At 45.2% G+C, this 27,578-nt stretch overlaps 2 protein-coding genes across 4 annotated transcripts; both read left to right on the top strand.

Moving 5' to 3' along the window:
- Window positions 1-1,555: 1,555 nt before the first annotated feature.
- CARD9 (caspase recruitment domain family member 9) lies at window positions 1,556-20,227 on the top strand. 3 transcript variants are annotated; one of them, XM_082208159.1, is made up of 11 exons: window positions 4,100-4,831; window positions 6,137-6,274; window positions 6,486-6,811; window positions 8,236-8,415; window positions 9,900-10,052; window positions 12,205-12,330; window positions 13,121-13,312; window positions 14,983-15,021; window positions 16,062-16,114; window positions 17,608-17,679; window positions 18,885-20,227. In XM_082208159.1, the coding sequence occupies exons 1-11, from the start codon at window positions 4,645-4,647 to the stop codon at window positions 18,979-18,981; spliced, it is 1,563 nt and encodes a 520-aa protein (XP_082064285.1). In that variant the 5' UTR covers window positions 4,100-4,644; the 3' UTR covers window positions 18,982-20,227. The 3 variants fall into 3 exon arrangements, with proteins under 3 accessions (XP_082064284.1, XP_082064283.1, XP_082064285.1); XM_082208158.1 differs by lacking the exons at window positions 17,608-17,679; window positions 18,885-20,227 and adding an exon at window positions 1,556-1,693 and having other exon boundaries at window positions 4,588-4,831; window positions 16,062-16,305; XM_082208157.1 differs by lacking the exons at window positions 12,205-12,330; window positions 17,608-17,679; window positions 18,885-20,227 and adding an exon at window positions 1,581-1,693 and having other exon boundaries at window positions 4,588-4,831; window positions 16,062-16,308.
- A 2,375-nt stretch (window positions 20,228-22,602) lies between these two features.
- On the top strand, window positions 22,603-26,562 carry DNLZ (DNL-type zinc finger). The gene is made up of 3 exons (XM_082208161.1): window positions 22,603-23,269; window positions 24,092-24,231; window positions 26,220-26,562. Exons 1-3 carry the CDS (start codon window positions 23,021-23,023, stop codon window positions 26,359-26,361), a joined length of 531 nt encoding a protein of 176 aa, XP_082064287.1. The 5' UTR covers window positions 22,603-23,020; the 3' UTR covers window positions 26,362-26,562.
- Window positions 26,563-27,578: the final 1,016 nt, after the last annotated feature.

Raw genomic sequence — 27,578 nt, 5'->3', positions numbered from 1 at the left:
TCATCTTGTTGGCCAGGCCCCAAATCTGAAAATGATTTATGATCCAAATTCCACTGGCTGGCAAGAAGCCAATGAGACTGAACTGAGAACATGTGCAGAGGGAAGTAGAGGAGGAAGCCCAGTCAAGAGCTCTACTCCTGGGCCTGAACATCATATAATACAAACTTTAATAATGTAAAAGTTTACATATTATAATACAGTGGTACCTCAGGTTAAGTACTTAATTCGTTCTGGAGGTCCGTACTTAACCTGAAACTGTTCTTAACCTGAAGCACCACTTTAGCTAATGGGGCCTCCTGCTGCTGCCGTACCGCCAGAGCCCGATTTCTGTTCTCATCCTGAAGCAAAGTTCTTAACCTGAAGCACTATTTCTGGGTTAGCGGAGTTTGTAACCTGAAGCGTATGTAACCTGAGGTACCACTGTATATGGTATTTATCTAGTTCTGGGCACCCCATTTTAAGAGGGTTATTGCAAGCTGAAACGTGCAGAGCAGGGTGACCAAGATGATAAAGGATCTGGAAACAAAGCCTTATGAAGAATGGTTGAGGGAGTTTGGTATGTTTAGTCTGGATAAGAGAGACTGAGAGGAGATACGATAACCATTTTCAAATATCTCAAGGGCTGTCCCATGGAAGATGAAGCACGCTTGTTTTCTCTTGCTCTGGAGGATAGGACCTGAACCAAGGGCTTCAAGTAGCAAAAAGAGATTCTGACTATCAGGAAAAACATTTTGTCAGTAAGAGCTATTTGACAGTGGAATTGACTCCCTCGGAAGGTGGTGAACTCTCCTTCCTAAGAGGTTTTTAAACTGAGTTTGGATGGCCACCTGTCAGGGATTCCTGCATTGCAGGAATTTGGTCTAGATGAGCCTTCCAACCCTACAATTTCATGATATTACCGTATATACCATTATAATTATATATTAAAATATATAATATTAATGTATAATACAACACAAGAAATTATTATATAGTTATGTTATAATTACTTCTGCCCTGAAAAAAATGGTGTGCATATTTAAAGCAACCATAAGATAACATAGATCCTATCCACAACATATTACTATTAGTGCGTGCGCGCGGGGGAAGGCTGTTCCTGATTTCTGTAGGAACCTGGGAAAGCTCCTGGAACTCCTGAAATCTCACACCACTTAAAGATTGGGGTGGCGTGTAGCACTATATAGAAATCTTGCAGCTTCATCCAAGAATCTTGGGAACTATACTTTACCCCCTGCCCCAGAGCTACAGTTCCCAGCATCCTTCAACTATTCATCCCGGGGATCCTTGAGGGGGGGGTTAGCCATGTGTGTTAAATGTATGATGTGTGTGCTGAGATGGTTTGCACTCAAATCTGGACACTTTGAATTGTACAGAGGGACATCTAGTCCAACCCCTGCATTGCAACAGCTTTTGACAGACATGCAAGACAAACACTGGAAACTCACCAGGCCACGGGTTTGTCTCCAGATAGCACGGAAATGCAATTCTGATTCCCACACTGTCCTGGCCTGCAACTTCCTCTTCTCCAGGGGGTGGGTGTTCTGTTTCTCGCTGCCTTGGCCAGTTCCCCTTTTGTGCCCTGCCTTGCTTGCCAGCTGGCCTTCCTTCCTTTACCCAAGACAGAGACTCAGCGTGGCAGAGGGGCTGCTGGGCCACTCCCAGGGGGGGTCTTCGGGGAGCCTCAGTTCAGGAGGTGAGTGGAAGTCCATTGCTTTGAGCATGAGAAAAGGGAAGAGGGGAACCACAACCTCTCTCACACATCTTTTTGGAGTGGAGGTGGCTTGGGGAAAGGAGAGGACATGGCTAGTAGCCAAAGGCTTCCTGAGATTTCTTTTAGGACAGGTGTGTGGGAATATAGGAACATAGGAAGCTGCCTTGTTCTGAGTCAGACCTTTGTTGTCTACACTGATTGGCAGTGGCTTTCCAGGGTTTCAGGAAGGACACATTCCCAGCCCTACTTGGAGATGCTGTTGGGGATTGAACTTGGAGCCTTCTGCATCTGAAGGCAACCCTGTATTGGGAAGTTTTTAAATGTTTAATGTTTCATTATGTTTTTATATATGTTGGAAGCCACCCAGAGTGGCTGGGGCAATCCAGTCAGATGGGTGGGGTATGAATAATAATAATAATAATAATAATAATAATAATAATAATACGTGCCTATTTTCACCAGAAAAATGTTGGAGGGTATGCACTGTGGTTTTTTTTAGTAGTATTTTGAATTTGGCTTCGGGTTGCTGGCAGGGCTTGTTTATTACATTTGAAAGGGAGGGAGGCTGTAGCTTGGTGGTGAAGCACTGGTTTTGCATGCAGAAAGTTCCAATGGGATCTTAATGTAGGGCTGGGAAACACTCCTTAATTGAAACCATGGAGAGCTGCTGCCAGCCAGTGTCGAAAGCACAGAGCTGGCTGAGCCTAATTCTGAATGTGGTAGCTTCCTATATTCCTGTTTTATTCAAAACTGAGGACTAGAATCTTAAGTTGGTTTTAGGGGAAAGACTGCAGCTCAGGTGAGAAAGCACCTGCTTTGCATGTAGAACAAGAGACTCATGCCAATCAGTGCAGATGGACTAAAATAGATGAACCAATTCAGTCTGTATAAGGCAGCTTCCTATTTAATTTAGCCTTTTGTTCAGAACCATGAGGACTAATACTTTACTGTGTGTTAAAAGAAGCAGCCACAGCTCACTGGCAGAACACCTGCTTTGCATGCAGAAAGTCCTAGGCTCAATCCAGGTCAGGCTGAGAAAGACTCCTCTGCCTGAGAAACCCAGAGAGTATGATTCAGTATAAGGCAGCTTCTTATGTTGCATCAATAGGCATTAAATATGACAATTAAAAATAGAAGAATCCTCCTCTACATTCATCACCATAGCAGGGATACCAAACTCTAAAAGTGATCTCTGTTTGCTTTTTCTCTTATGGAACAGTTTAATAGATTTCACCCTAGAAATGCTCAGTTAATAATGGGAACGGGTGGGTAGTGGGGAATTCTGAGTAGCGGTTTGAGGATGGGGGATTTGATTCCGAAACAATACTAAAAAAGAGCACTTCTCTGAAGTGTGAAATGCAGTTCACCAGACAAGTAATAGATACAAAAAGGTAGAGCTCAAGATAAAGTGTGCATAAAAATGCATATAAGCGTGCATGAAAACGGAATGATACACAGAAATGTGTCATATTTGGGGAAATTGCTTTGCAAATATGTTTGTGTGGTAGGCCAAATTGCCTGCAAAGCATGTGCATATTAAGAGAAAGTTGAACTAAGAACATAGGAAGAGCCTGCTGGATCAGGCCAATGGCCTATGTAGCCTAACATCCTGCCTTTACAGTGGCCAACCAGATGCTCCAAAATGAAACCGGCAAGCAGGACCTAGGCACAAGAGCAACTCTCCCCTCCTGTAGCTTCCAGCAACTGGTATTCAGAGGCAGAGCTTAGTCATTTTGGCTAGTAGCCATCAGCAAGGGTTTGGATGACCCTCAGGTCCTTCCAACTCTACAATTTTGTAGTTCTTTGATAGCCTTCTCATCCTCCATGAATTTGTTCAATTCTATTATAAAGCCCTTCAAGTGAGTTCCAGAGTTTATGCTCTGGGTGAAGAAGTCCTTCCTTTCTTCTCCCCTGAATCTTCCAGCAGTAAAATGCTGGTGAATTCTCACAGAAACTTAAAATATAACAAACTGGAAATGTGAAGAATGGAAGTCAGGAAAACACCTGAAAGTGGAAAAAGCTAAAATTGCCAGATTTAGAAATACTGAGTCAGGGGAGGGAGAAGAATGTCCTTTGTGTCATAAGGCCACCTTTGAGGTCAGAAGCAATTCGGGGAAGTTTCCTGCTTGCTCTTTCTCTGTCTGCTGTTTTCTCCAAACACGCAAATCTAAACCAGGGTGTGGGTGACGCATCTTGTGGTTGTTCCTGATCTGTAGGTAAGGAAGCCGAAGCAGAAAGGGGCCAGGCTGATGGTGTCCCATTCTGCAGAAGGAAGCCCTCTCTCTGTTTTAGGACTTCTGTGTGTGTTTTGCTTTTTTAAAATAATAATAATAATTTTGATTAAATATTTTCATGGTTCACAAAAAATGTGCATTGTCTTTTTTCAAGTCGCATAGTCCTTTTTTATATTTGATGTGAGACATTATACATATAAAATAAATGAATAGAGAACCTACTCAAGTGACACTGGCATAAAACCCACAAACATACTAAATATTACTATAGCTGCTAGTCAGGAGAACAAGAGCCAGAGAGGTGTGTATGAACTGAGCTGGAAGCAGATTGGAAGCTGGAGACACTGCTTGCTCCGTGCTTGATCCAAAACTGTGACTAGCGGACCCCCAAATGGAACTTGGCATCTCTGGTCTCTGCTGACCTTCATTCCAACGAAACAGAACCCTAGGTGAGTGCCTGGAACCCCTGGAGTCTCAACACTGCTCAGAAATTGGGGTGGCGTATAACAATATGTTAGTTTTGGCCATAATAGATAGTGAAAAACTACATGTAGATTTAGCAGAAGCTGAATTGCAGCAGAACAGAAATGGCACCGTTTGTGACAAGTACAGGATGGAAACCTTATTTCGCTGACCTTCCAGAGCACATCTCCAGCACTTTTTGAAGAGCGGAAGGCACTCCTTATTTTACCCTCTGCCATGTCTGAGCCAGATGATGACAATGAAAGCTGCTGGAATAACCTGGAGAACTACCGTGTAAAGCTGATTTCAGTGGTTGACCCGTCCAGGATAACCCCTTACCTCCGCCAGTGCAAAGTCATCAACCACGATGATGAGGAACAGATCCTTAACGACCCCAGCCTTGTGATCAGGAAAAGGAAAGCAGGTAAATTTTCAATAGCTCACTCACCACTAGCCTTGCACATAGCTTCCCACAAAAAAAATCACAGTAGTTTTCTCCTTAAACAGAGCTACTATCTTCAGTACCATTTAACTACTGTTTCCTGGATTCTTTGGGGAAAGCCATGTGCTTTAATGGTATGGTGCAGATCTGCCCCTCGTCCCATGATCTGACCAGGCTTATTCCACTTGGGACTAGTTTACCTTCAATATCACCGTGCCCCACACGTGCCCACGTGATCACTCAGATCAGCAGAATTGGCACTGCCACAGGCACCACAAAATACCTGTTCCACATTTGTAAGAACTCAGTCATTTACTGTGGCAGCATCTGCACTTTGGAACTCCCTGCTTATTGATACCAGGCAGGCACCTTTTTTTGTATGCATTTCAGTTTTTGCTAAAAACGTTTTTTAGACATATTGGTCTAGATGTTTAGATAGTGGGTGTAATTTTTAATCCATTTTAGTATATTTTTGTGTGTTTTACATTTTCATTGATTTTCTTGTTTTCTCTTTTTGAAAACTGTTTTGAGGTCTGATTTTTTTTACAATCAAGTGCTGTATAAATTTTATGAATTAAATAAATGAGTAAACCAGGCCAGTGTCAGGGGGGAAAAAGGGTTCTGATATACAGCAATCCTGATTTATTTTATTAGGTAGGTGAGGGAATATACCGGTACTTAACTATATTCTATCCCCTGTGGATTAACAGACAAAGGGATTAGTTTACCGCTTACGTTTAAAAGTGCAGGGCAGAGCTGAATTTAAATCTCATTTTAGGCAGTTCAATTGAAAGCATAGGAATTAGTCATTAGGCTGATCTCCCCCTTTGTTACCTCGTTTATCAAAGAAACAGGTTACAGACTGAAAAGTAAGCTTACTCGCAGTTAAGTTTACTCGCAGTTAAGCATTTGCTGTTAGTAACAACAGCATTAAAAGTACATGCAGGTAAAATACTTGTGTTTACAGCAGAAACAGCATCAGGCATGTGCCAGATGCTGGAGCAAGCGCATGTACATCCCCCTTTATGGCTGGTTGAAGGGGCGGGGGGAGAAGGAGCAGCAAATACTTTTTGCTTCTTCTCTCCCAGGAGAGGAGGGAAAATATACCAATTACATTCTATGGTCTGAGTCTGCCTATCACCAATATAGCCCCATGGTCTTAACTCATTCACATGTGAACTAGCTAGAATAGGCATTGTTAGATTTGACTGTGTATCTCCCACACATCCTCCAACCTAGTTTCTGATACCTTAGGCTAAATACCCTTTTCTTCCGTGTTTTTTTCAGGGGTACTCCTTGACATTCTTCAGCGGACAGGTCAGAAGGGCTTTGTGGCCTTTCTTGAAAGCCTGGAGCTCTACTATCCTCAGCTCTACAAGAAAATCACAGGCAACGAGCCCACCCGGGTTTTCTCAATGATTATAGGTGAGTATAGTAAATTTTGCTGGTGGGTTTAAACACCCTTCCCTCGCCTCTCTATGACCCCTAATAGGTGAGAGATGCTGATCCTGGCAACTCCAAAATGACATGCTGAGAGTATGGGGTTGATTGAATGCTATTCATGATTTGCAGAGGATTGGGCTAGATGACCCTTGACTGCCTTTTCCAACTCTACAACTCTGTTTCCTCCCCACAGACACGGCTGGGGAGTCCAGCCTGACAGAGCTGCTGATGAGCGAGATCTCCAAGCTCCAGAACGTTGTGCGCGAGGAGCGGCGGAAGCTCCAGGAGACGGGTGTCCTGCTCCGGGCCAAGGAGGATGTCATCAGGGAGATGAGGGTGCGGGACAGCGTCCTGCGCAAGCACCAGGAGCGGGCCCACAAGATGAAGGAGGAGCGTGACAGCCTGAGCCGGGAGCTCAAGGGCTGCAAGGATGAGAACTACGAGCTGGCCATGCGCTATGCTCGGCAGAGTGAGGAGAAGAATGTGGCACTCATGAAGAACCGGGACCTGCAACTGGAGGTTGGTAACCATCTTACAATCTGTGGCAGCTGAGGAGTGGGAGTAGGGTGGAGTAGTTAAAGCAGAGCAGGGAGAAAAGGATTGGTTCTTGAAACGTGGCTCGGGGGGCTAGAAAAGAAATGCATCAATGGGCATCTGCAGGAATTCTTCCAGGCTACGTGACCCTTAGGAGTCCCTCCTAATTCGACAGTTCTATGATTCTGTGACCTCAAAAGGTGGCCGACTCTCCTTTGATGGGAAGTTTTAAAACAGAGATCGGATGGCCATCTGTTCAGGATTCATGCTTTTTCCAAAATAAGATTTTATTAAAGATTTTTCATAATAAAAAAGATAAAATAAATGAAATAAAAACAGAAAAGGAGAAAGAGAAAATGAAGCACAGGGTCCTCTTTCAAAAGTAGTTCTTAACCCTTGCCTCACACAGAAAGTGGCTAAACCTCCCAGCACTCACCTGGGAGCTTTCCTCTCTGCTCCCAGTCTCTTATTCTGGGAGGTCTTCCCTTCCCTACCTCTCACCATCCATTACCTACATGTGTGTGCACTCTTTGGACCCCCAAAATGGCTCAAAGCAGAGGATACCAAAGGAAAACAAAAAAATAGAAACAAGAAAGAAAGAAAGAAAGAAAGAAAGAAAGAAAAGAAAAGAAAAGAAGAAGAAAACTAAAAAGGACTTCCAATTTTCTGTCAGTTATATAAAAGAATTTATTCAAAAATTCACTCTAGAATGACATCCAACTGATCTACTTTCTGTTGGGCAATATTTTCCCAATCTTCTGACTGAAATGTCTCAAATTAATTCATTTTCCTTTTTACACAAAAAGTCCAAAAGATGCTCTCTAATTTTTGTTGTTAATATGTGTCAATGGTTTTTCTCTACTCAAACATATCAATTTTGTCTCCAATAACCTCAATAACAATTCCTCCATATTAAGCAATAAGTCTTTCCATCTTTGTTCACACAAGAGTCTCTCTGCTGTGTTCATGTATTAAAATAGCATTTTGTAGTTCTTCCCTTGCTATGTATTCATTAATTCGTACCCAGTACCGTACCTTCCGTTCTCATTTCCTGTTATATTTGCTGGGGTTTTCCATAATGATTTTAAAACGACCCTTCCATTCTTTTCCCAATTAAAAAAACAGAGGTTTGATAGCTTTTCCCTCAGAATTTACTCCAAGTTGTACACAAGTGTCCTTTCTCTCTCAGCTCTATCACTGCCAGCTAAGGATGTCTTTACATCTCTGTATCCAAGGTTTCATTCCACTCCCAAAACATCTCAATTCCACCATCTGTCTGGGATTCTTTAGCCAGGATTTCTGTATGGCAGGAGGCTGGACTAGATGACTCTTGGTGGTCCATTCCAGCCCCACAATTCTATTATTCCTTTTCGTCTTTGCTTCCATGGGCTTTGCTTCCCTCTGCTAAGATTGACTGTCTGAGGCACAGCCTGATGAAGGCAGAGGATGACTGCCGCCTGGAGAGGAAGCACACCCTCAAGCTCAAGCACGCCATTGAACAGCGTCCCAGCCACGAGGTGGTGTGGGAGATACAGCGGGAGAAGGAACTGCTCCTGGCTAAGAACAAGGAGCTGGAGAGCACCCTGCAGGTAGGCACAGTGCCAGGTAGGTAGGTAAATGAATGAATGAATGAATGAATGAATGAAAATGACATTTGAAAAGGGAGGGAGAGCCCAGCGGCAGCTAGATCAGACCAAAGAGGGCTCATCATAGCCCATCGTCTTGCTCTCACAGTAGCCAAATGTCCCTGAGAACCTGGGAATCTGGAGGTTCTATAATAACATAAGCAGAGCCTTGCCAGATCAGGCCAATGACGCCCAGTCCTCACAGGGGCCATCCAGATGCCCCAATGGGAAGCCCCTAAGAAGGACCTGAGTGAAAAGACAACTTTCTGGCTGTTGTTCCCCATCATCCAGTATTCAGAGGTAGAGTGTCCCTGAGCATGAAGGGTCAGCTATCAAAACAGGCCACCTTAAGAAGAACCTAGCAGCTGGACCAGGCCATCATAGCCCAGCATCCTGTCTTGAAGGTGGCCACCAAAATACCTCAATGGAAGCCTACAAGCAGGACCTGAGCACAGCAGCACTGCTCTCCCCACATGGGATCCCCAGGAACTGTTATTCAGAGGCATTTACTCCTCTAACAAGGGAGGTAAAACTTTCTCTAGTCTTCAAGGGCAGCCCCACCTAGAACTAGTTGCAGCAGTCAGTTTTCCCACACCCCTAGGTTACCAAGACAGGGTCAGGAAAGGGTGCAGTCAACTGGGAGGAAACTGCCTTATTCTGATGGTGCCTTTGGACCATCTAGCTCAGTATTGTTGACACTGACTGGCAGCAGGGGTTCCCCAGGGTTACAGCCAGGGAGATACGATTCCAGTCCTCATGGTTCATCATAAAGGGGTGACTAGAACAGGAATATGGGGTGCTGCCTTACATTACATCAGAACATTTGTGGAAATTGACTGGCAGCAGTTTTTCAGGGTTTCAGGTAAGGAATATTCCAAGCTCTGCTTAGGGATGTCACTGGGTATTGAGCCTGCGACATTTGGCATGCAAGGCAGATGCTCTTCCACTGAGCTACAGTCCCTTCCCTTAAAACAGGGGTGTCAAACTCAAATTCATCGGGGGCCGCATCAGCAGTTTGGTCACCCTCAAAGGGCCGGTTGTATCTGTAGGACTATGTAAAGGACATGTAAAGTGGAGGTTTCCTGTGTAGAACGGCCGGCGCCGCTAGAGGGCCGACGTTCTCTGGCTTGTAGGCTGCCGCGCATGCGCTGAAGAGGTGGCTTTCTTGTGTCAAAAAAAAAAGTGAGAATAAAAGGTGAAGGCTGGCAGCCGGCGGCTACACGGGCCACATGATGAGGTCTGGCGGGCCGGATTCGGCCCGCGGGCCTTGTGTTTGACACCCGTGCCTTAAAAGAATAAGATTCTAGGCCTCACAGATCAGAATAAAGGGCTGAATTAGAACTATAGAAAGCTGCCACACACATCTTCTACATCTTCTACATGCCAGGCAAATACTCTGTTATTGAGAAAGATGGGCCTCACACGTATTTTTCTCTTTCTGCTCCAAGGTCACCAAGACAGGTGGTTCTGAGGAGGAGGGCATCTCCATTCAGGCCCTGCAGGCAGAGCGGACACAGATGCTGGGGGAGCACCAGAAGCTGGTCAACACCATCTATGACCTGCGCCAGATGCTGCGGCGGACAGAGGACAAGTGGGATAAAGTAGGTGGCTGGCTGGGGGCCCCTTTCTGGGGGTGTGGGGAAAGGAATGAGGAAGCACATGATTTGATACTACAGGTGCCACATAATACCTATTCCACATTTGCATGAACTCCATCTTTATATTTTTTTAAAAAAATAATTTTTATTCATTTTCCAAACAATTTTATAGAGTCAACAAATATTTTCACACTCATTCTTCAATTTTTGACTTCCCTCAGTTTCTCTGTCAATCTTTCGTAAAATTTCTATTTTGTTAACGCATTTCAAAACATAATATTGCCTTTTAGAACTCCTTTTCCTCTTACTCCCTTTTTTGCACTATTTCTTGCTATCTCACAGAGTCTCTTCAAAACCAACAAGCGTTGTCTGTACATCACATATGTTTTTCAGATATTCTGTAAATCTCCCCCAGTCCTCGATAAACTTTTGGTCTTTCTGATATCGAATTTTCCCAGTCAATTTATCCAATTCTGCATATTCAGTCAATTTCCTTCTCCATTCTTCCACTGTTGGAATTTCTTCCTGCTTCCATCTTTGGGCCAGAAGTATCCTTGCGGTAGTCACTGCGTATTGAAACAGTTTACAGTCTCTCTTATTAATTTCATTTCCTACCATTCCTAATAGGAAGGCCTCTGGTTTTTTAACAAACCTATATTTCAACATCTTTTTCAATTCATTGTATATCATTTCCCATAAGCCTTTCACCCTTTTACACTCCCACCACATATGATAGAAAGTACCTTCTTTTTCTTTACATTTCCAACACTTGTTGCATGTTTTGTACATTTTAGCCAGTTTAACTGGCGTTATATACCATCTGTAAACCATTTTCATTACATTTTCTTTCAATGCAGTACATGCCGTAAATTTTAACCTTTCATTCCATAATTTCATCCAGTCATCATACTGTATATTATAACCAAAATCTCTTGCCCAATGTATCATTACTGCTTTTACCTCTTCATCTTTTCTATGCCACTCCAGCAACATTTTATACATTTTAGACAGATTTTTATACTCATTATTCAATACCTCCACTTGAAATTTTGATTCTTTTCCTTCATAGCCACATATTTTGCAATCTTTTTTAAACATTTCGTTGATCTGATAGTAATGTAACCAATCATAAACAGATTCTTTCACCTCTTAATAAGTTTTCATTTTCCATTTCCCCCCCTCTCTTATTACCAATTCTCCATATGTTGTCCACCTCCCCCTCGTATTGATTTTTTTTCACACTCATCACTTCTAATGGTGAAATCCAATGGGGGAGTCTAGGTTCCAACAAATTTGTATACCTCTCCCACACCTCTATCAGTGATCTTCGAAAGATGTGGTTTTCGAAACCTTTGTGAATTTTTTTCTCCTCATACCATAGATAAGCATGCCAACCAAATCTGTTATCAGCATGAACTCAATCTTTAATGTAGCATCTTCAGACATGTGTCAGAAGCTATCTTGCTGCATTTCTACCCAAAAATATTTTTACATGCATTTCTTATTGTTGTTGCAAAGGATAATGCATGGCTGTGTCCTCAGATAAGTAAGTAAAGCATTTATTTCATTACAGGAGGGATAAAAGGGGGTCAGCTGCTTCATGCAGCTGAACTGAATAAATGAGGTTTAATAGCCCATTCCTATGCTTCGCTAATCTGCCTGAGAATTAAATTCTGATAGGGGGCTTTCTCCTGTCAGAAAGTCTATGCTTGCCCCATGCTTTGGAATATGGGCTTGCATCCATTTTCCTTTGATGTTAACCCACACATGTGGGGTGAAAGAGGATTAAATATAATTAATATATTTTATTACCAATTTCCATCATATAAATAACAGCATTTAAATACATATATGGACAGATTTTATCCTGAAACATGCATTTCAAAACACATTCTGGTACATTCCCCCCCCCAATAATGCTCCAGAATATGGGGAAGTGCAAATGGCAAATGATATTTAATGTTGCAATCCACATATTATTCTGGTGTGTGCAAATTCATAGAGTTGTAGAGTTGAGAGGGACTTCAAAGGGTCATCTAGTCCTACCCTTTGCAATGCAGGGATTCCAACAGAAGACTCCAAGACAGGTTGCCATCCAACCTCTGTGGCCTCTCTATTGCTGGCCTTCCAATGCCTTCTGTGCTTGTGTTGGCAGCTTGTGGGAGAGAAGGAGATGCTGGAGCTGAAATGTGCATCCCTGCAAAACGATGCCCAGATATACCAGGACCGCATTGAGGTCATCCTGAAGCAGATGGAGGAGGTGGCTTCTGAAAGAGATCAGGTAGGGGCTGCCAGGGCAATGTCCCCTTGCATCTCCCCACTCAAAAAATGGCCAAATACCTGTAAGGAGCTAGGAATCAATATACACTGCCTCTGGGCCTGGAGGTTCCATAAGAACGTAAGCTGAGCCTGCTAGATCAGGCCAAAGGGGCCCACCTATCTCACCCTCCTGTCCTCACAGTGCCAGCCAGATGCCCCAAAGGGAACCGTAGAAGTAGGACCTGAACACAAAGCCTTCTCCCCTCCTGTGGCTTCCAGCAACTGGTATTCTGCCCCCAAATGAACAATAGTAAATGAACAATAGTAATTGTAAGTCTTTTAACATCGTTTTTGATGTATTTTGGATTGTTGTAACCCACCTTGGGACCTTAGGCGTAAGGACAGGTAATCAATTAAAATAATGTTAATAAAAATTGATGAAAGAATATTTTACTGTGTTTTTCACTCAACTGGTCTACTTTTTGAGGAAGGGCGTAATAATAATGTTTCATGCCACCCCAATCTCTGAGTGGTATGAGATTCCAGGGGTTCCAGGTGCATTTACCAGGGTCTGTTTTTCCTTTTGGCCAGTGAGGCACAGTGGAGACTGTGGTGTTTTTATGATATATTGTGTGTGTGTGTGTGTGTGTGTGTGTGTGTGTGTGTGTGTGTATACACACACACACACACACACACACACACACAACCTGGGTTTAGATGGAGAGAGTTCAGAGCAGTCACATCCCTAACTCATAACAATAATAAAAAAATTATAATCATAATCTTCTCCCCACCCACCCACACCTTGCTAGGCCCTCCTGAACCAAGAGGGATTCCACAAGCAGTTCTCCAAGAGCCTGATGGACAAGGATCTCTACCGGAAGCAGATTCGGGAGCTGGGCGAGAGATGCGATGAGCTGCAGCTGCAGCTCTTCCAGAAAGAGGGGCAGCTGCTCAGCACTGAAGCCAAGTTGAAGAGGTTGCACCTCGACCCTTCGGCACTGGTAGGCTAACTCTTCCAGGTGCTGCCTCTGGTTGGCCTGTTCCCTTCCACCATGTTAAGAGGAGGCAGAAATGCTTCTGAATATACCAGTTGCTAGAAACCGCAGGTGGAGGAGAAAGTGTTCTTGTGCTCAAATCCTGCTTGAAGTTTTCCCATAACAGGCATCTGGTTGGCTACTGTGAAGACAGGATGCTGGAATAGGTACTCCCACTGGCCTGATCCAACAGGCTTTTCTTAAGGAGGTACTGTATCTCGAGAGAGCAGAACTTCCTTGCCCATGGGCAGTCTGCCTCCGAGTACCAGTTGCTGGGAATTGCAGGCAAGAAGAGTTACTGTAACACTTGGGTCCTTCTTGCGGCTTTGCCACAATAGGTACCTGGTTGGCCGCTGTTTGAACAATATGCTGGACTAGATGGGGCCCCTTTCATCTGATTCAGCACCCAGGCGTTTATTATGTTCTTCCTCCAACTGTTGGGTGTCTCAAGTGGGTAGAGTGTTGTTGTTGTGCTCAGGTCCTAGAATAATGGAATTGTAGAATTGGAAGGGACCCCAAGGGTTATCTAGTTCAACCCCACTTGTGGGCTTCACATAATAGGCATCTGGCTGGCTACTATGAGAACAAGATGCTGGACCACATGAGCCTTTGGTCTGATCCAGCAGGCTGTTCATGTGGATGTCATTAAAAGGGATCTACACAAATTAATGGAGAACAATGGTTGCTGGCCATGATAGCTGTGCTCTTTTTCCACTGTCAGAGGCAGAATGCCTCTAGGTGCCAGTTGCTTGGAAGTGCCAGTGGATGTGCTGCTCTTGCACCCATGTCTTTCTGCTTCCAGCCTGACACGTGAACCACTACTCCAAACCCTAAGAATGCTTGAAAATGTACCATACTTCAGAGTAACTATTCATTGAATTAGGCCCTGGAGTGCAATTTATCACATTCCTCTGATGCGCTGGCTGCATCCTCTCCTGATCTTCATGTCTCAGTAACCTGGATTGTTGGGGAATTGACTGCTGCAATCTTCTTTCTTCCTTGGCGATCACTCATAGCCGAGTAAGCTTGTCTTCCATGAACATGGTCTTAGCAGTGAGTCTGCAAGTGACTGTGGAGGCCAGTGTGCCCTATGTGGCCCTTGAGGACTGCACAGAGAGTTCCAATGGCACAGCCTGCAACCATTGAGAGACATACAGGGGTACTCAGATTCTGCCTCAGTGCCCCTTTCTTCCTTCCTTGTCTACTAACCCCTCACCAAGGCTGCAACCTCATGCTTAGGTCTGGCCCACGCATGAAGCAGGGTGAAACAGGTGCCTCAGGCAGCAAGGTGGTGTTCCATAGATACCCCACCTGCTCAACTGCCTCCTCTGCCTTCATCGCTGGAAGAGAAGCAGTGCTAGCATTGGCATTGGCAATTTCCAGGGAGATCTCATGGAGTGCGAGCATTGTCATGAGAATTTGACAGAAATCAGTGTCTATGCCACTAGACAGTGCAGTGGGTAGTGCAGTGGCAGTGCTGGCAGAAGTGAGTGGCGTGGCAGTGGTGCTGGTGGTATGGCAGCCAAATGGGACGCGTCACACTTGTTCATGCTGTACTTTCTCTGGAAATGTGCACACATGTGTGTAATTTAATTCTTCCCACTTCCCAACCTTTTACAATGATCTTGCAATTCCAGACTTCAGATTTCGAAGAATCCTCCAGGAGCTCCCAAGAAGTGAGTTGTGATCAACGTTCTTGGCTCAGTGCCTCTGCTGTTCTGATGTCATTTGTCTGCTTCATTTGGGGCTGAGGGTCAGGGTCAGGGGTCCGGTTAGCACATAACCTTTAACTGACTTAGGTGGAAAACCTCCAGCCCACCAAGCCTAAATATTTGGCCAACAAAATGGTTTGGGCAGATGCCTTCTGTTTCAACGCCTTTCCAACGCCTGCTGAAAACTATTGCATTCCATCAGGCTTATGAAGGGAATGAAGAATACATCTTTTTCTGATTTTAACCTATTTTAACAAAAAAAATGTTGTCCTGAGCTGCAATGGGATTATTAGTAGAGAGGACCTCTTCAAGGGATTTTTTTTTTGTATGTATGTCACTGATTAGCTGGGGGTCCTTGTGCGGAAGTTCTGTGAAAATGTGCCTGATTCTGATTGCTTTTGTTTTCTGTTTTCCTTCATGGGTAAAGAATAAATCAGTGTTGATCATTTGCAAACAGAGGCTCTTATTTCCGATTCTTGAAAAGGATTTTGTAGAATTGGAAAATTCTACAATTCACGGAATGACAACCAAAATAATCAAGGGATGGAATGACTTGCCTATCAATAAAGGTTGAAGCATTGGGGACTTTTTAGTTTAGAGAACACAGGGACATCCAAAGAAGCTGAACATTGGAAGATTCAGGACAGATAAAATAAAGTCCTTCTTAGTTAAACTGTGTAACTCGCTCCCCCAGGAGGCAGGGATGGCCACCAATTTGGACGGCTTTAAAAGAGGATTGCGCAAATTCATGGAGAAGAGGGCTATTGATGGCTACTAGCCATGATGGCTATGCTTTGCCATTCATGGTTGGAGGCAGTAATACTTCTGAATAGCAATGGCTGAAAACCACAGGAGGAGAGAGCTCTTCTACTCAAATCCTAGTTGCTGGTTTCTTTTTGGCATCTCATTGGCCACTGTGACAACAGGATGCTGGGCTAGATGGGCCAATGACCTGATCCAGCAGACTCTTATGTTAACTCTCTTTCTCCTTTCCTTGCATGAAGCTTCCTCCCCATGGAAACCCGGATGAAGACATGAAAGGTGCAAACAAAGGCAAGTTCTTCCAGGGGCTGCTTGTCTTGCTCTCTACTGCTTAGGTTGCTTCTGGTATCTCACTTCAGAAATGCTTCTCTCAGCCAGGGCTTGCAAAACTAATTTGGGCCTACAGTGCCAGCAGCCTGCATTTGCAACTCAACAGACAGTTTTAACCAAGGATAGCTCTTTCTGTAGCCATCTCTGCCACAGTTGGAGACAGATAGCAATGCTTTTAAATACAGTGGTGCCCCGCAAGACGAATGCCTTGCAAGACGAAAAACTCGCTAGACGAAAGGGTTTTGCGGTTTTTGAGCTGCTTCGCAAGACGAATTTCCCTATGGGCTTGCTTTGCAAGACGAAAACGTCTTGGGTTTTTTGCAAGTTTGTTTCCTTTTTCTTAACACCGTTAATACAATTGCGACTTGACTTCGAGGAGCAGCTCATAGAACGCGGTGTGGTAGTATTTTTTGAGGTTTTTGGTGATTTTTGAAGCTTTTCCAAAATTTCCCCGACACCGTGCTTCGCAAGACGAAAAATTCGCTAGACGAAAAAACTTGTGGAACGAATTAATTTCGTCTTGCGAGGCACCACTGTACCAGGTGCTGGAAACCACAAGAGGGGAGAATTGCTTTTGCACTAGGGTCCTGCTTGCAGGGTTCCCACAATAGGCATCTGCTTGGCCACTGTGAGAACAGGAAGCTGGACTAGAAGAATCCCCTTTGGTCTGATTCAGCAAGGCTTTTCTTCTGTTCTTATGACTGCATTGTTCCTACACTCCTGTCTTGCTTGAGGTGGGCATCTGGTTGTTTACTGGGCAAAAGAGGCTGGGCTGGATGAGTCTCTGGTCTGTTTAGCAGCCAGGATCTTAATATTCACAAGTGGGCAATGCAATGGCTTTACATATGTCTATCTTGCACCAGAAATCCCTAGTTGCACGTTGGTATACTAGGCCTTAAATTCTCAACAGCAAGTAATAGTTGGTCAATAAAATTAACCTGTTTCCTTTTCTCTCTCCTTCTCTATCTCTTTGCAGAATCCTCCCAGCAGCAATTCAGCAAAATCCAGCTTCTTCCATCCCCAGGGGTATTTTATATCTTTATTTATATAATATATTTATATACCACATAAGGCTGTTTACAGAATTACACATACAATATATACTGTGTGAGTTTTAATCTGTTTTAAGACTATTGCTGTTTGAGCTTTTCAAAAGTCTTAAATTATTGCTGTTAATTTTCCTTAGTGACACTATTACACGCCAGTCCAGTCTCCACAGCAATATAAAATTCCAGGGGTCCAGGCATTTACCATCTGCACACCCATCAGGGATTCCAAGATGCTTGCCAGATGACAAATTCTGGGCAAGGATCAAACACAGATCACCTTTCCTGATGCTCCTCACTGTAGCCTACCTTGAGTTCAGCTCTAGCAGTGGAGGAGCCTTCCATGCAAATTAGCAGAGTAGCATGACTGAAATTAATCAGGCCCCAATTCTGCTTTGCGTTTCCAGGAAAGCAGTCCACTCGATGGCGATGTGGCAGAGAAGGGGCGCCGGCGAATGAAGGACAGTTTTGAGCATTACCGGAGGTAAAGCACACATGCCTCATATGCTTGCCTAATGCAGACCCATCCCCATGTTGCTGCTACAAAGTGCAGAAAGGAGAAGAGGCTGACTGCTGAATCAGGCTACTTAATCCAGTATCCTGTCCTCACAATGGCTGACCAGATGCCCCAACAGGAAACATGCAAGCAGGATTTGATGGTGATGATGATGATGTTGATGATAATTTTATTTGTATGCTACCCATCTGAGTGGGTTGCCCCAGGCACTCTATGTGGCTCCCAACAGAATATTAAAAACACGATAAAACATCAAACATTAAAAACTTCCCTAAACAGGGCTGCCTTCAGATGTCTTCACAAGAGCATTCTCTCCCCCTGCCCTGTGTTTTCCAGCAACTGGGATTCAGAGGCATTGCTGCCTCCAGCTGTGGAGGCAAAGCATAGTAATTGTGGCTCCTAGCCATGGATAGCCTTATTCTTTGGTCTTCCTCAATCTATTTGGAAGAGGAAGACATGTGAGAAATGAGATGAGGTGACCATCAACCTCTGGGAATGGTTAGTAATAATCAGGCTGTTGTGATTAATTATGGACTTCTATTTATAATTGCAGGGGCTTAGGCTAGATGATCCTTGGGGTCCCTTCCAACTCTATGCTTCTATGAATTCATGGAGAATAAGGCTAACAACGGTTACTGACCTCAACTGTTGGAGACAGTAATGTTTCTAAATACCCCCAAATTCATGGGAATCCCAGACGTTGCTGCACTTAGATCCTATTTTCAGGCTTCTCATTGAAGCACCAGTTGGCCACTGTGAGGAAAGGATGCTGGACTAGATGGGCAAGTGACAGTGACCTGATCCAGCCTCAGCCCAACTCCCCTGGTGTTCTGGAATAATAGAACTGTAGAGCTGGAAGGGACCCCAGGACCATTTAATCTAACCCCCTGCAATGCAAGAATTGCAACTAAAGCATCCCTGGCAGATGGCTATCCAACCTCTGCTTTAAAACCTCCAACCAAGGAAACTTCAGCACCTTCCTTAGACTCAAGGACTGTGGGCACTCCTGCCTCCAAAGGTGGGTTAGGACACCAGACCCCCTTCAGGGTTTGTTGGGTTCCAACTCCCATCAGCCATCACAGAGATGATGGGAACTGTAGTTCAGCAACATCTGATGTGCAACAAGTCCCCATCCTCCACACTTTAAACAAGTTTTGACCTTAACTTTGCAGAAAGAGGGCCCTGAGGAGAGCCCAGAAGGGCAAGTACTACACCGTGGACTGGGAGAACACGTCAGGCAGTGACAACACAGACACTGAAGGCTCCTGAGGGTGTGTGCTCCGCAGAAAAAGAAATTGTGGATCCTGGAGGGCCTGTCTTGGACACAACCCAATCAACAACAAGGTTTCTAGTTCCCAAGGGACACAGGGCATTTATAGGTGACTTTTTATGAGCTGTTAACCTGATTCCCTTGTAGGAAGATTAGACACAGGCTCTTTAGTGAGCTTTCACTTTGATTTGTTTGTGGGGAGGTTAGATGTTGTGTGAAAGCCAAGAATGATCATCTCACACTTTCCACACACTACATTTTGCTTGTAGCAAAAAGTCCAGCCTTTTGGGGGAAGTGGGTGTGATCTGCAAGAGCTCCAAATCAGCTTTCATTTGCACCATCTGAATTTGCTGGTACATAACTGAAACCCCACCACAGAAAGTTGGACCCAAGATGTGTGGAATGTAGCACTTATGGAATACTTAACTCACCATCAGAGGGTGATAAGAGGAATTAAAGAGGAAGATGGGTTTGTATGGTCTCGATTTAAATCTTTTATTAACAACAGTACAGCGATTTCCCTTCTGCTTCAGTCACAGCAGCCAGTATGGAAAAATTATCTAAATGTTCTAGATGAGAACTTAACCCGTAATGTAAGAGATTTTACAAGTCTGCATGAATGCCATGTGAATTACTGCATTCAAGACAACATCTGTAAATGCTTTAAAATTTAATAAAGATTAATTTTAGAAATGATTGTTTTAAAAAACAAACATCTGGACATGCATTTGTCCTGGAAGACTTGGTAATTGCTTTAACATTTTTCAATACAGTTTGTAAAAAAACCAAAAAACCCTGAAACTCACCTGAAAATGGTGATGGCCTGACAGCATTGTTGGGCCTACACTTGGTGACAGCACCACCACAAAAGGGACTGTGTACCAGAAGGCTCACACAGGCATCACAACCTTCAGGAGAGATAGCCCAAGGCAGGAGCAATCATAGTAAAATATGGTTAAATCTGATCCCTACCTAAGCTTGCCACATTCTTCTGCTTTAGTCCTGCTGTTCTGAATGGCTGCCATTCAATTGGGCTGAGTTCACTGTTTTGGATAATTGTCACTCTTTGAAAGTCACCCTGGGAAGGACAATGCAGAAGGATTACATTGGAAAAGGTTCAAATTAATAACATCAATATAGTACGTGGTGCTTCCCTATAGGCAACCCATTTCAGAAGAATTTGTTTTTTTAATTTATATACAGATCAGTCTTGTCAAATAAGTACAATAAAATGAACTTAACATTTTCTTTCTGTTTGACTTTGGAAACTGTCAGTTAAACTCTAATTTTCTGTATAAATATGGATTGTGGCTTTGAGTATGATACTGTGGGTTTGAGGGGGCAGTCCAGATGAAGCCCTGAGGCCCCTTCCAATTCTTTGGGTTCTGTGCATGGTGAGAGTTGGAATTTAATACAGGAGACTGCTGAACTGTCAGATAAATTTCTTTGTAACATAATGACCTTAGCTGGCCACTTCAGTGTCATTAGCATCCCAAATGAATAAACTCCATTTCCAGAGCTACAACCAAGTGATAGGGCTCTCTAGTGACCTTGCTAAGCCTGGCAGGACAGCTTATTCTATGGCATTACCGTATTTTTCGTCCCATAGGACACTCCGTCCCATAGGACGCACCTAGTTTTTTGGGGGGGAAATAAAGGAAAAAAATTCCCCTTTATTTTCCCCCCAAAACCAGGTCGGGGAACAGCGGTATGGCGGTGCTGCGCCTCCCTGCTGCCCCCCGAGCTTGTGGGGCTGGCCGATGTCTGCCCGGTGCGCGGGGCGCTCTGCTTCAGGGTGCCCTGCGCGCCGGGCAGCAGGCTGCTATCCGCAGCGTGGGGAGCTCTGCAGGAACTCCCGCAGGGCTCCCGACGCTGCGGATGTCTGCCCGGCGCGAGGGGTGCTCTGCTTAAGGGCGCCCCGCGCGGCAGGCTGCTATCCGCAGTGTGGGGAGCACTGCTGGGAACTCCTGGAGGGCTCCCGACGCTGCGGATGTCTGCCTGGCGCGAGGGGCGCTCTGCTTAAGGGCACCCCACGCGCCGGGTGGCAGGCTGCTATCCGCAGCGTGGGGATGTCTGCCCGGCGCGCTGGGCGGTCGGCTTCAGGGCGCCCCATGCGCTGGGCGACAGGCTGCTATCCGCAGCCTAGGGAGCCCTGCGGGAACTCCCACGGGTTCCCCAGGCTTGCTGATAGCTTCCTGAAGCCTGGAGAGCGAGAGGGGTCAGTGCGCACCGACCCCTCTCGCTCTCCAAGCTTCAGCGAAACCTGTATTTGCCCCATAGGATGCACACAGATTTCCCCTTCATTTTTGGAGGGGAAAAAGTGCGTCCTATAGGGTGAAAAATACGATTCCTTCATGCACAAAGTAGACCTAAGCATTTGGTTATATGAGGCTGGTTATCCCACATTTTAAAAATCTGCTCTCAATCTTCCAAGGTTCAGCCTCATAGGATGAAAGGTCAAGGGTTTGTTTGTGCCCACAGATATCCTATATTCTGAGCATGACCACACCCATTGATGGGGCAACTCTGCCAAAACCAAGAAAGGTAGAAATCCCTGTGCTCAAAGGAGAAAGCACATTTCAAAATCAGACAGCATGGTGAGCAACTTGAATAAATTTTTTTTTTGGGGGGGGCACACATGACGTGCTGCATGGACACCATTTGAATGGCAATGCCCATCAACTTGGGGGGGTAGCCCCTTCAAAAAAAAATTGGGCAGGCCACAGTCCCCTCAGCCCCTAGGAGTTAGCTCCTATGGTGAGAAACTTGCTTCTTTGGCCACGAAGAAGTATAGGATTTGGCATTACTCTGCTCACCAGCACCCATATATATGAGCCCCAGATTTACAAGAGACCCCAATTCAGAGGAGGGAGAGAGCTCTTGTTGCGGGAACCATGGAGAAAAGCAGATTTGCACACAAAGGAGTCTGAAGTGGAGTGTTGCATGGATTTGGACTGTAGATGAACCTCTGGGGTACCTTCCAACTCTGCAACTCTGTATTTTCTGCTTTGTTAGCAAGGCAGGGGACGGTACCCTGCCACACACTGATCAAATGCACCATTTTTTTAAAATGGAAGAGAGGTTGTAGCTCAGTGGGAGAGCACCTGCTTTGCACATAGTAGGCCCTCAGGTTCAATCCCCAGCAGCATCACCAGGTGGATCTGGGAATAAATCCTCTGCCTGAAACCCTGGACAGCTCCTGCCTATACCTGCAGGTATAGGGCAGTATATACATTTAATGCTCACTGGAAGGACAGATTGTGAAGCTGAGGCTCCAATACTTTGGCCACCTCATGAGAAGAGAAGACTCCCTGGAAAAGACCCTGATGTTGGGAAAGATTGAGGGCACAAGAAGAAGGAGACAACAGAGGACAAGATGGTTGGACAGCGTTCTCAAAGCTACAAACTTGAGTCCGACCAAACTGCGGGAGGCAGTGGAAGACAGGAGTGCCTGGCGGGCTCTAGTCCATGGGGTCACGAAGAGTCGGTCACGACTAAACAACAACAATACATTTAATAAATCATCACCACCAGTGTGGGCAATATTAAGCTAGAGGGGCCAGGTTTCTGACCAGGTAGAAGGCATTTTCTTATGCTGATGTTTAATTCAGCCCTTTATTCACTATGAGGACGAGAACCTTGGTTTCTTCTTTCATGAAGTGCCACAGCTTAGCAGTAGTGAAGGTCCCAGGTTCAGCCCCTGCCAGTCAGTACAGGCAATGCTGAGCCAAGGGAATGACTCACTCTAAGGCCATCCCTATGTACCTACTTTTTTGCAGGCTCTTGCTATATTTTGGGTGGAAGGGTATGGCAGCATCTCCAAGTAAAACTGGGAAATACCCTTATCTTAAACCCTGAAGAGATGCTGCCAGTCAGAGTAGACAATACTGAGCTAGGTAGATCAACGGTCTGACTCTGAGGCAAAAAGGCCGGAAACTCCCTCCCGCCTTTTCCTGCCCGGAGTTTAAATGGCGACCGCGACTGTCTGATCTCTCTCTCCCCCCCCCCTTTTTTTTTTTTTTGCTGCCCGGGGCTTAGATGGCGATCACGGCGGCTTGTTCAGGGCTTTTGCGGCGCCTAGGCGCTCTCACGGGGCGCCTCAGGCGCGGAACAACGCGGGAGCTCGGTCGGGGTCTTTGGCGAACGGCCCCTTTCCCTCCACCGCCGCCCTCTTTTTTCGCCACGGCTCTCCAGCAGCGCAGCCTGAGCGGTGGAGCGCGCCAGGAAGAGGAGGCGACTCAGGCCTTGAAGGCCGCGTCCGGGTACAGGCTCGTGTACACGTGTAAGGTCCGTGAGTTTGTGTGCTTATATGTTTGAAATGATTGGTGAGGCAAGAGAAAAGGCCGGATTGGGACCTGCTGCGAAGGATGGAAACGCAGTGTGGGAAGCGACGGCGTGGCGGCCATCTTTGCTCCTGGAAAATTGCCCGGCCCTTTCTTTACCGCGCTTCATAGTGATGGGAATCTAAATTAAAACCCGATTAAGAGGGCTGAGGGGCGCAGGGGCTCTTGGAGCAGCGAGCGAAAGAGAAGCCCCTTCCCCAAAACGAAGGAAGCAGCCTAGATTCGCTTTGGACTACAACGTCCATCAGTCCCAGCAAGCAAGTCCTGTGTGATGAGGCTGATGGGAGTAGTAGTCCAAGTCGCACTTAGGAGGGCGTCCTCTGGTGGAGAAAGAGTAGAAAGGAAAGCAGGGAAAGATTTCTCTGCCCAGAGGGTCATATAGTTAAGAGAGAGAGCCTGGGGTAACAAGGCAGGAATGTTAATTTTATTTATTTGATAAAATGTACACACTGCTTGATTGTAAAAATAAAAGTGATTTACGAAAAAGATAAAACAATAAAATAAAATATTAAATTACCATACTTTAAAACATTGAGAAAGTTAAAATAACAGTAAGCTACAGGTTAAAACTCATGACAATAGGAGCAGTGTGCTGCTTCCATAGGGAATATTGGGGTTCATCTAGCTCAGTGTTGTCTACAGGCTGGCAGCTGTAGCTTCAGACTTTCAGCATGAGTTTGTGAGTTTGACAGAGCAGTAATTCAGAGGGGAGAGGGGGATGCTTTCTGCCCACAATGGTCAAGTTGTTTTGGGGGTTCCCTTTCAGGTGTGTGGGACACGGTCAGCCAAAACCATTTCCAAGGCAGCATATCACCACGGTGTGGTGATTGTGAAATGTCCTGGCTGCCAAAACCATCACATCATTGCAGATAACCTGGGCTGGTTCTCGGACCTGGCTGGGAAAAGGTGAGTGAGCACTACGGCAGGGGTTTGGACTAGATGACCCTTGGGGTCCCTTCCCACACTACCATTCTATGACTTTTCAATGGATCTCTTTCTTCCTGGGTGAGGGTCTGTATATTGGTGGTGGGTGGGACTAAATCCCATAGTAGGCAGGTATGCCAAAGTGTGCATATTGATTTTATTTATTTGGAGCATTTGCACCCCACGTTTCAGCCAAAAAGGGCTTACAATCAACCCACATAGCCTTACAATCTAAAAGAACATGGCACAGAAAAGGAGATGGGCGGGAAGAGGGTTGTATATCAGGGGGCTAGAGTAGATGACACTTTGGGTCCCTTCTAACCGCAGAATTCTAATATCTATATATGGCTATGTTTTACCAGAGGTGGTGTGCCTCTGCATGCCAGTTCCTAAGAATGACAAGTGGGGAACCTTTTTGAGGGGTTTTCCATTAGGACTTCTGGCTGGCCACTGTGAGGACAACTGCAGGCTTTCCCCTACATTCTTGTAGATATAGCTTCCTTGGCCTTCATGGAATATGTTGAGAAAAGAGTTCTCATCCTCAGTGTGCAAGATGGAAATGATTTAAAAATTGAGGGTTGTGTATTTAACATCAGTCGTGCTCAGGATAAGCCCACTGAAATTAATGAACCTAAGCTAGGGATCTACTCTCTAAGTTTTAGAATCATTCATGGTTGTATCCAACAACCCACCAAGCATTATTGAATACATATGGATGGGTTGTTGCTTCACACTGCCCCCCCCCCCCAAGAGCATAAGAAGAGCCTTTGGATCAGGTCAAAGGGGACCCATATAGTTCTGCCTCCTGTCTTCACAATGGCCAACCAGATGTCCATAATGGGAAATTTGTACACAGAATTTGAGCTCAATAACTCACCCCGCTACTGTGGCTTCCAGCATCTGGTATCCAAAAAGCGCTGCTGCCTCCATCATGCAGAGCCATCATGACTATTAGCCACTGATAGCTCTCTCCTCCTATGAATTTGGCTCATCCTCTTTTAAAGCCACCCAAGTTGCTGGCTATCACTTGCCTCCTGTGGGAGTGAGTTCCACAACTGTGGATGTGATGCCCGAAGAAGAACTTTGTTTTATCTCAGAGTGGCTGGGGAAACCCAGCCAGATGGGCAGGGTATAAATAAATAAATAAATAAATAAATAAATAAATAAAATCTGCCCTAGTCTTATTTTTCTGTGCTTCTATGACTGTATAAACACAGATTCTCCCTCACGCACACATGTAATGCAAGTGGGCTGGGCTCAAAATTGGCAACCATTATGCTAAAAAGGCATATTTTGCCGTGATAAATGTTAGTCTGTTACAGGTAACGTGGGTGGCACTGTGGGTTAAACCACTGAGCCTAGGATTTGCTGATCAGAAGGTCGGCGGTTCGAATCCCTGCGATGGGGTGAGCACCCGTTGCTCGGTCCCTGCTCCTGTCAACCTAGCAGTTCAAAAGCACATCAAAGTGCAAGTAGATAAATAGGTATCTGGCGGGAAGGTAAACGGCATTTCCGTGTGCTGCTCTGGTATGCCAGAAGCGGCTTAGTCCTGCTGGCCACATGACCCAGAAGCTGTACGCCGGCTCCCTCGGCCAATAAAGCGAGATGAGCGCCGCAACCCCAGAGTCGGTCACGACTGGACCTAATGGCCAGGGGTCCCTTTACCTTTACTTTATGACTGTATAAACACAGATTCTCCCTCACGCACACATGTAATGCAAGTGGGCTGGGCTCAAAATTGGCAACCATTATGCTAAAAAGGCATATTTTGCCGTGATAAATGTTAGTCTGTTACAGGTAACATTTTCAGTTGCCGCTGCTTCCATTTTACATATAGAGAATGGAGGCATGAGAGGGTGATACCCCCAGTTCAGCAGACTTTTGCCCCACTTCAAACTCAGACTGCCAGTTTCTGCCATGGGTGGGGCTGCTGCTTCTTTAATAAAACCTTTGTTTGTTTTGCAATGCAGGAACGTGGAGGAAATCCTCGCAGCTAGGGGGGAGAAAGTTAGGCGTGTGGTTGGTGAAGATGCCTGGGAAATCCTGTTGGAGGACCCTCAGCAGACAGGAACCTCAGACCAGCCTCCTGACGGAGATGCAGGAGGACGTTGATGTCACTGGATTGCTCCACTCTCCTTTGAGTGGGAGAAAAATACAAAAAGACTTTGTTGCAGTTGTTTCAGATACTTTAATTCATCTCTTCCAACTTCCTGGCCCCTCACTTCTTCTTGATTGTAAATAACCCTGAAAGTAGTTTACAAAAACTTAAAAAAATGAAATCAAGGAAAATTTACAATAAAACTTTTAAACATACACCAACTTTCTTTTCTTTTTATAACCATTTATTAAATTTTCGCTGGAAGCGATTGGGGGATCCAAGCAATGTGTTGGTCAATGGAACTGCTGGGCTAAGCTGGCTCAGAGAGGCTGCTGTTGATGGCCTTCATCTCCTTGAGATGGTCACTATCCGTGGCCGCTTCTTAAGAGCAAAGAGAAGCAGAGAGACCAGATGCCTCTGCCACCCTCACTTCTGATTGGATGCCGTGCCAATGACGCAACTCCAGAGTCATCCGCGACTGGACCTAATGGTCAGGGGTCCCTTTACCTTTATCTTTTTAATGCGTATATTGCTTTTCATTCGGGTATTTATGTCTCCATGCATCTTTTAGGTTTAGGTTCTCTACCATTTGAAAAAAGGTTTGTGGTAATCTCCCTTCGTTTGATTTTCCCCCTCTTTCTGTTATATCTAATTCCAGTGAGGTGACACCATTGAAATCACACATTAAAATAATCTCTTCATGGATATGTTCCAACAGTTTTTCCTCAACTGCTTTAAAATATTGTGTCTTATTTCCATTTGGTGCGTAAATTCCTACCACTTCTTTTTTCTTTCCCTCTTGTTAATTGCACTCCCAATATTCTGCCTTCGGGATCCAAGCAATGTGTTGATCGATGGAAGCTAAGCTGGCTTGGAGAGGCTGCTGTAGGTGGCCTTGAGCTTGGGCCCTCTGGAGCACCTTCAGCACCTCTTGCTCCGAAGCAACGGGACATAGCAGAGGTTGGGGGCGTGCTGTTCCTCCGTGCATTGGCTTTCCGGATCTTCAGCTGATAGCCCCTCTTAGGGCACAATACCAGCAGGTCCCACAGAGACTCATTATAGTTCTCCACGAAGTTGGCAGTAAACTGGTACTTCCAGCCTTTGGCCTCCATCTCTCCTGGGCTTCCTTGAAGATCTGCTGCACTGAATGTATCAAATAAATGTTGTAGATGTGGAGAAGCAGTGGGATCTATGCTGCATATGTGGTGGACTTGCAAAAAAAAATATCAAG

This window comes from Podarcis vaucheri (genome assembly GCF_965113315.1).
Source record: "Podarcis vaucheri genome assembly, chromosome: Z".
In the NCBI taxonomy this organism is placed as follows: Eukaryota; Metazoa; Chordata; class Lepidosauria; order Squamata; family Lacertidae; genus Podarcis; species Podarcis vaucheri.
Note: the sequence above shows the minus strand (reverse complement) of the source record. Positions and strands in the feature narration are given on the sequence as shown.

Coding starts and splice junctions, on each gene's coding strand:
- CARD9 (XM_082208159.1), top strand. CDS start 4,645: ATGTCTGAGCCAGATGATGACAATGAAAGCTGCTGGAATAACCTGGAG. Junction 8,416..9,899: donor AGCTGGAGAGCACCCTGCAG/GTAGGCACAGTG, acceptor TTCTGCTCCAAG/GTCACCAAGACAGGTGGTTC. Junction 15,022..16,061: donor CCTCCAGGAGCTCCCAAGAA/GTGAGTTGTGAT, acceptor CCTTGCATGAAG/CTTCCTCCCCATGGAAACCC.
- DNLZ (XM_082208161.1), top strand. CDS start 23,021: ATGGCGATCACGGCGGCTTGTTCAGGGCTTTTGCGGCGCCTAGGCGCT. Junction 23,270..24,091: donor GGCTCGTGTACACGTGTAAG/GTCCGTGAGTTT, acceptor GTTCCCTTTCAG/GTGTGTGGGACACGGTCAGC. Junction 24,232..26,219: donor TCGGACCTGGCTGGGAAAAG/GTGAGTGAGCAC, acceptor TTTGCAATGCAG/GAACGTGGAGGAAATCCTCG.